Below are 14,222 nucleotides of genomic sequence, written 5' to 3' on the forward strand. Positions count from 1 at the left end.
ACTAAATCTATAATTCAACACCATCTAATCCTCATCTCAAACCTTAGCTAAAAGCACTTCGACGCCATATCTAGGGTTTACAAAAAGTAAAAGATTGATATTTTTTAAAGTTTCTAAAATAAGAAATTTTTTATTTCTTCAATCTCTATCATTCAGCAACTAAATCTAAGATTCAATACCCTCTCATCCTAATCTTAAAACTTGGCAAAAAAATCCATGACACCATCTCTAGGGTTTCTTATGTCCAAAAGATGGATGTTTTATAAAGTTTCTAAAATAAGAAGTTTTCTATTTTTCCAATCTCCGTCCTTCATCAGCTAAATCTAAGATTCAATACCCTCGGATCCTCAACCCAAAATGTGGCTAGAAGTTGGTTGACATCATCTCTAGAGTTTCAATACCATAAAAGGTGGTCCTTCATCAACTAAATCTAAGTTTCAATACCATCTCATCCTCACCTCAAAACATGCCTAAAAGCTCGTTGACCCCATCTCTAAGGTCTCCTATGGCTAAATATTGATGTTTAAAAAACATCGGTAAAAGCTCCTTGACCCCATCTCCAGGGTCTGTTATGGCTAAAAATTGATGTTTTCAAAAGTTTCTAAAATAAGGAACGCTCTATTTTTTCAATCTTCTTACTTTATCAGCTGAATCTAAGATTCAATACCATCTCGTCTTGATCTCAAAACTTTGCAAAAAGCTTATTAACTCTATCTCGAGGAATTCCCACGTCTAAAAGATGGATGTTTTCTAAAGTTTCTAAAATAATAAACTTTCTATTTCTTCAATCTCCATCCTTCATCAACTAAATCTAAGATTCAATACCATATAATCCTCATCTCAAAATGTTGCTAAAAGCTCTTTAACACCATCTCTATGGTTTACTAAGTATAAAAGTTTGATGTTTTATAAAGTTTCTAAAATAGGAAACTTTTTTTCTTTCAATCTCCATCATTCAGCAACTAAATCTAAGATTTAGTACCCTCTCATTTTCATCTCAAAACTTTGCTAAAAGCTCCTTGACACCATCTCTCGAGTTTCCAATGTCTAAAAGATGGATATTTTATAAAGTTTATAAAATAAGAAACTTTCTATTTTTTCAATCTCCATCCTTCATCAGCTAAATCTAAGATTCAATACCATCTCATCATCAATCCAAACTTGGCTAAAAAGATCGTTGACGCCATCTCTAGGGTCAGCTATGTCTAAACGATGGATGTTATATAAAGTTTCTATTTTTTCAATCTCCATCCTTTATCAACGAAATCCAAGATCCAATACCATCACATCCTCATCTCAAAACTTGAGTGAAAGCTCCTCAACATCATCTCTAGGATTTCCTATGTCTAAAAGATGGATATTTTATAAAGTTTCTAAAACAAGAAACTTTCTACTTTTTCAATCTCCATTTTCCATCAACGAAATCTAAGATTGAAAACCAACTCATCATCATCCCAAAACTTGGCTTAAAGCTCTTTGACACAATCTCCCGGGGCTCTTATGTCTAAAAGATGGATGTTTTAAAGTTTCTAAAATAAGAAACTTTCTATTTTTTAATTAAATATCCTCTATCAACTAAATCTAAGATTCAATACCATCTTACCCTCTTCTACAAACTTGGCTAAAAGTTTCTTTTCACCACATCTAGGATTTTCTATGTTTATAAGATGGATGTTTTATAAAGTTTCTAAAATAAGTTGTAATTTTTCAATCTCCATCCTTCATCAGCTAAATCTAAGATTCAATACCCTCTGATTCTCAACCCAAAACGTGGCTAGAAGTTGGTTGACATCATCTCTAGGGTTTCAATACCATTAAAGGTGGTCCTTCATCAACTAAATCTAAGTCTCAATACCATCTCATCCTCACCTCAAAACATGGCTAAAAGCTCCTTCACACCATCTCTAGGGTCTCTTATGGCTAAAAATTGGTGTTTTGAAAAGTTTCTAAAAAAATAAACTTTTTATTTTTTCAATCTTCTTACTTTATCAACTAAATCTAAGATTCAATACCAACTCGTTTTGATCTCAAAACTTAACAAAAAGCTTATTAACACTATCTCGAGGATTTCCCACGTCTAAAAGATGGATAATTTATAAACTTTCTAAAATAAGAAACTTTTTATTTTTTCAATCTCCATCCTTCTTCAGCTAAATCTAAGATTCAATACCATCTCATCATCAATCCAAAACTTGGCTAAAAGCTCATTAACACCATCTCTAGGGTCAGCTATGTCTAAACAATGGATATTATATAAACTTTCTATTTTTTCAATCTCCATCCTTTATCAAATAAATCCAAGATCTAATACCATCACATCCTCATCTCAAAACTTGACTGAAAGCTCCTTAACACCATCTATAGGATTTCCTATGTCTAAAAGATGGATATTTTATAAACATTCTAAAACAAGAAACTTTCTACTTTTTCAGTCTCCATCTTCCATCAACTAAATCTAAGATTTAAAACCATCTCATTATCATCCCAAAATTTGGCTAAAAGCTGTTTGACACCATCTCCAGGGTCTCTTATGTCTTAAAGATTGATGTTTTAGAGTTTCTAAAATCAGATACTTTCTATTTTTTAATTCAATATCCTCTATCAACTAAATCTAAGATTCAATACCATCTCATCCTCTTGTGCAAACTTGGCTAAAAGCTTCTTTACACCACATCTAGGGTTTTCTTTGTCTAAAAGATGGATGTTTTATAAAGTTTCTAAAATAAGAAACTTTATAATTTTTTAATCTCCATCCTTCATCAACTAAATCTATGATTCAATACCATCTAATGCTCATCTCAAAACTTAGCTAAAAGCACTTCGACACCATATCTAGGGTTTACAAAAAGTAAAAGATTGATATTTATAAAGTTTTTAAAATAAGAAACTTTTTATTTCTTCAATCTCTATCCTTCAGCAACTAAATCTAAGATTCAATACCCTCTCATCCTAATCTTAAAACTTGGCAAAAAACTCCTTGACAACATCTCTAGGGTTTCTTATGTCCAAAAGATGGATGTTTTATAACGTTTCTAAAATAAGAAGCTTTCTATTATTTCAATCTTCTTACTTTACCAACTAAATCTAAGTTTCAATACCATCTCGTCCTGATCTCAAAACTCTTTTTTTTTTGATTGGTAAGCTGGGGTTAGGCGGACCCCGACCAGATATATTAAAACCAATGACAAGGATTACAGAGGGGGGCCACAAGGGCAGCAAAGGCACCTAGCCAAAAAGAAAATCAAAGAGGGCTGCTGAAATAAGCCACAAGGGGGGCTACAGATCTCACCACAACACCAGCAGCTAAACACAACACTGGCCTCCAACACGAATCTTTGGGACATTAAACTAACCTTACAAGCGAGGGTACATATGGCCAGCTGCATCCAGCGCCAAAATATTCCTAAGTTTTGGGGGGAGAATAGAAGGCGAGATGACGGGCCCCTCGCAACAGCAGTCCGGCTTCGACAAAAAGTCCGCGGCTCCGTTCGCTTCTCTCCAAATGTGGGTCAATTTCCAGCTCTGAAATTGTAAGAGAGCGTCTCAAATTTCTTCTACGATTGGAATAGCTTTCCAAGGACACTCCCACTTCTTTGAGATCACATTCACAGCAATCAAAGAGTCGGATTCGATCCAGATGGAATCGTGCCCCCCCATGAGAGCTAGCCTGATTCCATGAAGGATTGCTTTCATTTCCAGAAGATGGATCTCTTCACAGCCCAACCGAATAGAAAACATGACTTTTACCTCCCCAGCGGAATTACGAATTAGACCTCCAATTCCACCCTTCCCATTCTGAACTGCTGCATCTGTATTTACCTTTATGAATCTTTGCTCCGGCCTGGCCCATGAGCAGAATTCAACATCAATCTTCACTTGAAAACTTGGTAATCCAAAATTTGCAGCAGTGGCAACATTTTTCCTGTTCTCGATGCTCCAAGTTGAAGATAAGCGAGTCTAGAGTGGACAGCCCTGATGCTGCGTTGGAGGATACTGTTTTTGTGGCAAGGTGATTTACCATGCAGGCGGCTGTTCCTTTCTCTCCAGATCTCGTACACCACCACACAGAAGCTAATCCTCATAATCGAAGTGGCCTGGCCATCTCCTTTACATTTTTCCCGAATCCACATTTCTTCCTGTAGGAGGGTCTGAAGCGGTTTTCTCCTGTACCCACATCTCCAAAGAATGGACCTCCAAATCCAGGCCGAGTAGGAGCAGTGGAAAAAAAGATGATTCACAGATTCAGGCTCAGCTTTACAGAGGAGACACTTTATATCTCTGTTTGAGCCTAGGAAGAATAGCTTATCCCGCGTACTTAGCCTGTTTAGCATTGCTTGCCAGGTAATGAAGCTGTGCCTAGGGATGTGACCTTTATTCCAGACCGTCTTGAACCAAGGAACCTCAGCGCATCTAATTCTACTTTGATTCCAAGCTGATCTGAGGGAAAACTTCCCATTTGGGTTGTCCTTCCATATGATTCTGTCAGCATCGTTGGAGTAGAGCCCTGTTCTCATAATCTTATTGAGTTGGGGCAAATGAGGCTGCTGAGTTATGTGATCCCAACTTCCATCATGTTTCATTCTTTCGATAGATATCTTCTTTGTTATGCAGAAAAGCTCTCCTTCAGATGTTAGAGTTTTGACGAGCCCATCTGGATGCCAAGGTTTGGTCCAGAAGTCTATGTCTCTGCCTTTTCCCACACAGTAGCACAGATGAGGCTTTGCCAAGTCTCTGCAGTTAAATATACTTCTCACCCGCCAGGGCGGATTGGACGGCATTGGTCTATTCCAGAAGTTACTTTTCTTTAAATATTTGACTTCAAACCATCGAACCCACAGGGATCTCCTGTTATCAACAATGTGCCAGAGGAGTTTCATCTGGGAGGCTTTGTTGATGTCAACTACTCTGCTATTCGCCCACACCACCTTCTGTTCTACATACCGATTCCCAAGCAATTGGATGGTAATTTTTCTGATGGTCAGTTCCCCCCCAAAGGAAGTTCCGAAATATTTTCTCAATCTCGAGCAAAATTTCCATAGGAATGTTGTAGGTGGCAGACCAATATATCTGGAAGGAGTTGAGGACAGATTTGATCAGTTCGATTCTCCCAGCCCTGGAAAGCTTTTTGTTATTCCACATGCCCAATCTACGCCGAATTTTGGTAAGCAGAGGTTGACAATCCTGGCTGGACAGCCTCTTAGTGATCAGGGGGAGCCCCAGGTATTTAATTGGGAGCGTTCCAGCATTAATGCAGAGGGAGGTGCAGATCTGAGCCTTTAGGTGGTCAGGAATTCCAGATAGGAACACTTCACTTTTCTGAATATTGACAGCAAGACCTGAAATGAGTTGGAAGGAATGGAGACAATCTTTTATACCTGCAATAGATTCGATGTCTGGGGTGATAAAAATCATCACATCATCAGCATACATGACATGGTTAATATGGAGATTTCCTTTGAAAAAGGTGTTTTAATGTTACCCATGACATGAGCCGTATTCAGCATGCAGGAGAAGATTTCCATTACGAGGCAGAAGAGCAGCGGGGACAGGGGGTCCCCTTGTCTTAGCCCATTTGTAGACTCAAAGAATCCCTTCGGGGATCCATTGAGAAGAACGGAGAAGGATGCTGAGGCAATGCACTTAGAAATCCAGGTGCACCACATAGGAGGGAACCCAATCTTGCTCATGAAACCAAGGAGAGCTCCATGGATAACATAATCATAAGCTTTTTTCAGGTCAAGCTTGATACACAAGGCTTTAGTGTTGGAGAGCTTGTGGAAGTTGTGACATAGATCATGAGTGAGGAGAACATTACCTTGGATTAACCGATCCTTGATGAAGGCAGATTGGTGAGGGCTGACAATCTGGTTCATAATTTTACTAAGTCTATAGGCCATAAGCTTGGTTATGATTTTATAGAAGAAGTTGCACAAGGAGATGGGCCTGAATTGGTTTGGGGAGGAGGCTCCACTACATTTGGGGATCAGAGCTATAAAGGTGGTATTGAAAGCCGGAAGAAGATTGCCAGATCGAAAGAAATACTGGATAGCTTTAGTAACCTCTCCCCCAATTAAATACTAGAATTGCTTAAAGAAAGCCCCATTAAAACCATCAGGTCCGGGGGCTAGATTCCCATCACAGTTGAACACCACATCTTTTATCTCCTTAGCCCCGAAAGGCTTAACGAGATCATGGGCCTCATAAGAGGACAGCTTGTACTGTGGTTCAGGAAGATCTCCAATCATAGAGATATTGTGGTTAAGCAGGCAAGAAAAATGATTTACCAGAATGTCAGCAATTCCTTGGGGTTCAGTACAGAACTCTCCGTTCTGGTCTTCAATCGCCTGAATCTGATTCTGATTTCTTCGCATGGACTTGGCAGAGTGAAAAAACTCGGTATTTGAGTCACCAAGATTTAACCAGTTGACGCGGGAATTTTGATGAAACAAGCTCTCCTCCTGCTTGGCTATCCGGATGAACTTCTCCCGAATGGCTTTTTCCTCATCTCTGAGGCAACTGTTCCTTGGATCTACCGCGACCTTTGTTTGGATCTCATCCAAGGTTTTCCTGATTTGAGGTGCTAGGATGTCCACCCTCCTGAAACTATTTCGATTCCAATATTTTATAGCTCTCTTGGTCCCTTGGAGTTTCTTGAAAATTATGAAAATAGGGTTCCCACGGATCTTTGAGTTCCAAGCTCTTTCAACAACCTCATAGAGGGAAGTGTCAGATAGCCACATATTATGAAATTTGAAAGGTTTCCCGCCTGTATTATGCACAGGAGAAGTGAGGACAATGATAGGGGAGTGATCGGACAAGCCAGGATTCTTGTATTGAACATAAGAGGTGGGAAATACTTGCAGCCATTCCTCATTTACTAAAGCTCTGTCAAGTCTACGAAGTTTAAGGTTACCAGTACAAGATCTGTTATTCCAAGAAGGATTTGACCAACTGATCTCAAGTCTAAAAGGGAGCAGTCCTCAATATAATCATTAAAATCATTCATGTCTGAGAGATTAGGATCAGCTCCTCCCCATCTTTCATCAGCGAATCTAGTGATATTAAAATCCCCCAAAGCAATCCAAGGCTGCTGAATCGCAGAAGAAATTCCCACTAAAGAAGACCAGAGGTGCCTGCGTTCAATAGCATCATTTGAGGCGTAGATAGCAGAAATCGTTATTGATTGGCCAGCTAGAATGGCGTGACATTCCCCATGTATTATTTGGGAAGTCTTATAGAGGACTTGGAATTGTACCACCTTTGGGTCCCAAAGGACCCAGATTCTGCCTTTGACACAGAAATCATAATTTGTTTGGGACTCCCAATTTTAACATATTGCGGAAGTGATCTGCTGCAGATCATCTTTCTTTGCTTTGGTTTCCGTTAGGCAAATAAGGGAGAGGTTGTTCTCTTGAATAAATCTTTTTATTTCCCCCCTTTTAGTTTCGGAGCATAGGCCCCTAACATTCCATGCTCCCATAACTACCATCAGGACAGGTTGTGGTGATGTTGGTGGGCATAATCTGAAAACTTGGCAAAAAGCTTATTAACACTATCTTGAGGATTTCCCACGTCTAAAAGATTGATGTTTTATAAAGATTCTAAAATAATAAACTTTTTATTTCTTCAATCTCAATCCTTCACAAACTAAATCTAAGATTCAATACCAACTAATCCTGATCTCAAAATGTTGCTAAAAGCTCTTTGACACCATCTCTAGGGTTTACTAAGTATAAAAGTTTGATGTTTTATAAAGTTTCTAAAATAGGAAACTTTTTTTTCTTTTAATCTCCAACATTCAGCAACTAAATCTAAGATTCAGTACCCTCTCATTCTCATCTCAAAACTTTGCTAAAAGCCCCATGACACCATCTCTCGAGTTCCCAATGTCTAAAAGATGGATATTTTAAAAAGTTTCTAAAATAAAAAAATTTCTATTTTTTCAATCTCCATCCTTCATCAGCTAAATCTAAGATTCAATACCATCTCATCATCAATCCAAAACTTGGTTAAAAGCTCATTGACACCATCTCTAGGGTCAGCTATGTCTAAACGATGGATGTTATATAAACTTTCTATTTTTTCAATCTCCATCCTTTATCAACAAAATTCACGATCCAGTACCATCACATCCTCATCTCAAAACTTGACTGAAAGCTCCTTAACACCATCTCTAGGATTTCCTATCTCTAAAAGATGGATATTTTATAAAGTTTCTAAAACAAGAAACTTTCTACTTTTTCAATCTCCATCTTCCATCAACTAAATCGAAGATTTAAAACCATCTCATCATCATCCCAAAACTTGGCTAAAAGCTCTTTGACACCATCTCCAAGGTCTCTTATGTCTAAAAGATGGATGTTTTAGAGTTTCTAAAATAAGAAACTTTCTATTTTTTAATTCAATATCCTCTATCAACAAAATCTAAGATTCAATACCATCTCATCCTCTTCTTCAAAGTTGTCTAAAAGCTTCTCTACACCACATCTAGGGTTTTCTACGTCTTAAAGATGGATGTTTTATAAAGTTTCTAAAATAAGAAACTTACAAATTTTTCAATTCCATCATTCATCAACTAAATCTATGATTCAATACCATCTAATCCTCGTCTCAAAACTTAGCTAAAAGCACTTCAACACCATATCTAAGGTTTACAAAAAGTAAAAGATTAATATTTATAAAGTTTCTAAAATAAGAAACTTTTTATTTCTTCAATCTCTATCCTTCAGCAACTAAATCTAAGATTCAATACCCTCTCATCCTAATCTTAAAACTTGGCAAAAAACTCCTTGACACCATCTCCAGGGTTTCTTATGTACAAAAGATGGATGTTTTATAAAGTTTCTAAAATAAGAAGCTTTCTATTTTTTCAATCTCCATCCTTCATCAGCTAAATCTAAGATTCCATACCCTCTTATTCTCAACCCAAAACGTGGTTAGAAGTTGGTTGACATCATCTCTAGGGTTTCAATAACATAAAAGGTGGTCCTTCAACAATTAAATCTAAGTTTCAATACCATCTCTTCCTCACCTCAAAACATGGCTAAAAGCACCTTGACACCATCTCTAGGATCTCCTATGGCTAAAAATTGATGTTTTGAAAAGTTTCTAAAATAAGAACTTTCTATTTTTTCAATCTTCTTTATCAACTAAATCTAAGATTCAATACCATCTCGTCCTGATCTCAAAACTTGGCAAAAAGCTTATTAACAGTATCTCGAGGATTTCCCACGTCTAAGAGATGGATGTTTTATAAAGTTTCTACAATAATAAACTTTCTATTTCTTCAATCTCCATCCTTCATCAACTAAATCTAAGATTCAATACCAACTAATCCTCATCTCAAAATACTGCTAAAAGTTCTTCGACACCATCTCTAGGGTTTACTAAGTAGAAAATTTTCTTGTTTTATAAAGTTTCTAAAATAGGAAACTTTTTTTTCTTTCAATCTCCATCATTCAGCAACTAAATCTAAGATTTAGTACCCTCTCATTCTCATCTCAAAACTTTGCTAAAAGCCCCTTGACACCATCTCTCCGAGTTTCCAATGTCTAAAAGATGGATATTTTAAAAAGTTTCTAAAATAAGAAAATTTCTATTTTTTCAATCTCCATCCTTCATCAGCTCTATCTAAGATTCAATACCATCTCATTATCAATCCAAAACTTGGCTAAAAGCTCATTGACACCATCTCTAGGGTCAGCTATGTCTAAACGATGGATGTTATATAAACTATCTATTTTTTCAATCTCCATCCTTTATCAACAAAATCTAAGATCCAATACCATCACATCCTCATCTCAAAACTTGACTGAAAGCTCCTTAACACCATCTCTAGGATTTCCTATGTCTAAAAGATGGATATTTTATAAAGTTTCTAAAACAAGAAACTTTCTACTTTTTCAATCTCCATCTTCCATCAACTAAATCTTAGATTTAAAACCATCTCATCATCATCCCAAAACTTGGCTAAAGGCTCTTTAACACCATCTCTAGGGTCTCTTATGTCTAAAAGATGGATGTTTTAGAGTTTCTAAAATAAGAAACTTTTTATTTTTTAATTCAATATCCTCTATCAACTAAATCTAAGATTCAATACCATCTCATCCTCTTCTTCAAACTTGTCTAAAAGCTTCTGTACACCACATCTAGGGTTTTCTATGTCTAAAAGATGGATATTTTATAAAGTTTCTAAAATAAGAAACTTAGTAATTTTTCAATCTCCATCCTTAATCAACTAAATCTATGATTCAATACCATCTAATCCTCATCTCAAAACTTAGCTAAAAGCACTTCGACACCATATCGAGGGCTTACAAAAAGTAAAAGATTGATATTTATAAAGTTTCTAAAATAAGAAACTTTTTATTTCTTCAATCTCTATCCTTAAGCATCTAAATCTAAGATTCAATACCCTCTCATCCTAATCATAAAACTTGGCAAAAAACTCCTTCACATCATCTCTAAGGTTTCTTATGTCCAAAAGATGGATGTTTTATAAAGTTTCTAAAATAAGAAGCATTCTATTTTTTCAATCTCCATCCGTCATCAGCTAAATCTAAGATTCAATACCCTCTGATTCTCAACCTTTGACGTGGCTAGAAGTTGGTTGACATCATCTCTAGGGTTTCAATATCATAAAAGGTGGTCCTTCATCAACTAAATCTAAGATTCAATACCATCTATTCCTCACCTCAAAACATGGCTAAAAGCTCCTTGACACCATCTCTAGGGTCTCCTATGGCTAAAAATTGATATTTTGAAAAGTTTCTAAAATAAGAAACTTTCTATTTTTTCAAATCTTCTTACTTTATCAACTAAATCTAGGATTCAATACTATCTCGTCCTGATCTCAAAACTTGGCAAAATGCTTATTAACACTGTATCGAGAATTTCCCACGTCTAAAAGATGGATATTTTATAAAGTTTCTAAAATAATAAAGTTTCTATTTCTTCAATCTCCATCCTTCATCAACTAAATCTAATATTCAATATCATCTAATCCTCATCCCAAAATGTTGCTAAAAGCTCTTTGACACCATCTCTAGGGTTTACTAAGTATAAAAGTTTGATGTTTTACAAAGTTTCTAAAATAGGAAACTTTTTATTTTTTCAATCTCCATCATTCAGCAACTAAATCTAAGATTCACTACCCTCTCATTCGCATCTCAAAACTTTGCTAAAAGCTCCTTGACACCATCTCTCGAGTTTCCAATGTCTAAAAGATGGATGTTTTATAAAGTTTCTAAAATAAGAAACTTTCTATTTTTTCAATCTCCATCCTTCATCAGCTAAATCTAATATTCAATACCTATCATCATCAATCCAATACTTGGCTAAAAGCTCATTGACACCATCTCTAGGGTCAGCTATGTCTAAACGATGCATGTTATAAAAACTTTCTAAAATAAGAAACTTTCTATTTTTTCAATCTCCATCATTTATCAACAAAATCCAAGATCCAATACCATCACATCCTCATCTCAAAACTTGACTGAAATCTCCTTAACACCATCTCTAGGATTTCCTATGTCTAAAAGATGGATATTTTATAAAGTTTATAAAAAAAAAACTTTCTACTTTTTCAATCTCCATCTTCCATCAACTAAATCTAAGATTTAAAACCATCTCATCTTAATCCCAAAACTTGGCTAAAAGCTCTTTGAAACCATCTCCAGGGTCTCTTATGTTTAAAGATATCCGTTTTAGAGTTTCTAAAATAAGAAACATTCTATTTTTTAATTCAATATCTTCTATCAACTAAATCTAAGATTTAATACCATCTCATCCTCTTCTACAAACTTGGTTAAAAGCTTCTTTACAGCATATCTAGGGTTTTTTATATGTCTAAAAGATGGATGTTTTATAAAGTTTCTAAAATAAGAAACTTTGTAATTTTTCAATCTCCATCTTTCATCAACTAAATCTATGATTCAATACCACCTAATCCTAATCTCAAAACATAGCTGAAAGCACTTCGACACTATATCTAGGGTTTACAAAAAGTAAAAGATTGATATTTATAAAGTTTCTAAAATAAGAAACTTTTTATTTTTTCAATCTCTATCCTTCAGCAACTAAATCTAAGATTCAATACCCTCTCATCCTAATCTTAAAGATTGGCAAAAAACTCTTTGACACCATCTCGAGGGTTTCTTATGTCCAAAAGATGGATGTTTTATAAAGTTTCTAAAATAAGAAGCGTTCTATTTTTTCAATCTCCATCCTTCATCAGCTAAATCTAAGATTCAATACCCTCTGATTCTCAACCCAAAACGTGGCTAGAAGTTGGTTGACATCATCTCTAGGGTTTCAATACCATAAAAGGTGGTCCTTAATCAACTAAATCTAAGTTTCAATACCATCTCATCCTCACCTCAAAACATGGTTAAAAGCTTCTGGACACCATCTCTAGGGTCTCCTATTGCTAAAAATTGATGTTTTGAAATGTTTCTAAAATAATAAACTTTCTATTTCTTCAATCTCCATCCTTCATCAACTAAATCTAAGATTCAAAACCATCTATTCCTAATCTCAAAATGTTGCTAAAAGCTCTTTAACACCATCTCTAGGGTTTACTAAGTATAAAAGTTTGACGTTTTATAAAGTTTCTAAAATAGGAAACTTTTTTTTCTTTCAATCTCCATCATTCAGCAACTAAATCTAAGATTCAGTACCGTCTCATTCTCATCTCAAAACGTTGCTAATAGCTCCTTGACACCATCTCTCGAGTTTCCAATGTCTAAAAGATGGATGTTTTAAAAAGTTTCTAAAATAAGAAACTTTCTAATTTTTCAATATCCATCCTTCATCTGCTAAATCTAAGATTCAATACCATCTCATCATCAATCCAAAACTTGGCTAAATGCTCATTGACACCATCTCTAGGGTCAGCTATGTCTAAACGATGGATTTTATATAAATTTTCTAAAATAAGAAACTTTTTAGTTTTTCAATCTCCATCTCCAGGGTCTCTTATGTTTAAAGATGGATGTTTTAGAGTTTCTAAAATAAGAAACATTCTATTTTTTAATTCAATATCCTCTATCAACTAAATCTAAGATTCAATACAATCTCATCCTCTTCTACAAACTTGGTTAAAAGCTTCTTTACACCACATCTAGGGTTTTCTATGTCTAAATGATGGATGTTTTATAAAGTTTCTAAAATAAGAAACTTTGTAATTTTTCAATCTCCATCCTTCATCAACTAAATCTATGATTCAATACCATCTAATCCTCATCTCAAAACTTAGCTAAAAGCACTTCGACACCATATCTAGGGTTTACAAAAAGTAAAAGACTGATATTTATAAAGTTTCTAAAATAAGAAACTTTTTATTTCTTCAATCTCTATCCTTCAGCAACTAAATCTAAGATTCAATACCCTCTCATCCTAATCTTAAAACTTGGCAAAAAACTCCTTGACACCATCTCTAGGGTTTGTTATGTCCAAAAGATGGATGTTTTATAAAGTTTCTAAAATAAGAAGCTTTCTATTTTTTCAATCTCCATCCTTCATCAGCTAAATCTAAGATTCAATACCGTCTGATTCTAAACCCAAAACGTGGCTAGAAGTTGGCTGACATCATATCTAGGGTTTCAATACCATAAAAGGTGGTCCTTCATCAACTAAATCTAAGTTTCAATACCATCTCATCCACACCTCAAAACATGGCTAAAAAAGCTCCTTCACACCATCTCTTGGGTCTTCTATGGCTAAAAATTGATGTTTTGAAAAGTTTCTAAAATAAAAACTATCTATTTTTTCAATCTTCTTACGTTTTCAACTAAATCTAAGATTCAATACCTTCTCGTCCAGATCTCAAAACTTGGCAAAAAGCTTATTAAAACTATCTCGAGGATTTCCCACGTCTAAAAGATGGATGTTTTATAAAGTTTATAAAATAATAAACTTTCTATTTTCTTCAATCTCCATCCTTCATCAACTAAATCTAAGATTCAAAACCATCTAATCCTCATCTCAAAATGTTGCTAAAAGCTCTTTAACACCATCTCTAAGGTTTGCTAAGTATAAAAGTTTGATGTTTTATAAAGTTTATAAAATAGGAAACATTTTTTTCTTTCAATCACCATCATTCAGCAACTAAATCTAAGATGCAGTACCCTCTCATTCTCATCTCAAAACTTTGCTAAAAGCTCATTGACACCATCCCTCGAGTTTCCAATGTCTAAAAGATGGATGTTTTATAAAGTTTCTAA

At 35.2% G+C, this 14,222-nt stretch overlaps 1 protein-coding gene across 1 annotated transcript in view; it reads right to left on the reverse strand.

The window, feature by feature from the left end:
- Positions 1-6,077: 6,077 nt before the first annotated feature.
- The window catches only part of LOC143888562 (uncharacterized), a 71,751-nt gene continuing 63,606 nt past the window's right edge, over positions 6,078-14,222 (reverse strand). Inside the window, exon 2 of the mRNA XM_077393008.1 lies at positions 6,078-6,963. Within this exon, the coding sequence (XP_077249123.1) occupies positions 6,078-6,963 (886 nt within the window). The remainder of the gene's footprint in view (positions 6,964-14,222) is intronic.

The sequence above is a fragment of the Tasmannia lanceolata genome, unplaced genomic scaffold (assembly GCF_043159265.1).
Source record: "Tasmannia lanceolata isolate RefF3 unplaced genomic scaffold, GAP_Taslan_0.1 ptg000012l, whole genome shotgun sequence".
NCBI classification, from domain to species: Eukaryota; Viridiplantae; Streptophyta; class Magnoliopsida; order Canellales; family Winteraceae; genus Tasmannia; species Tasmannia lanceolata.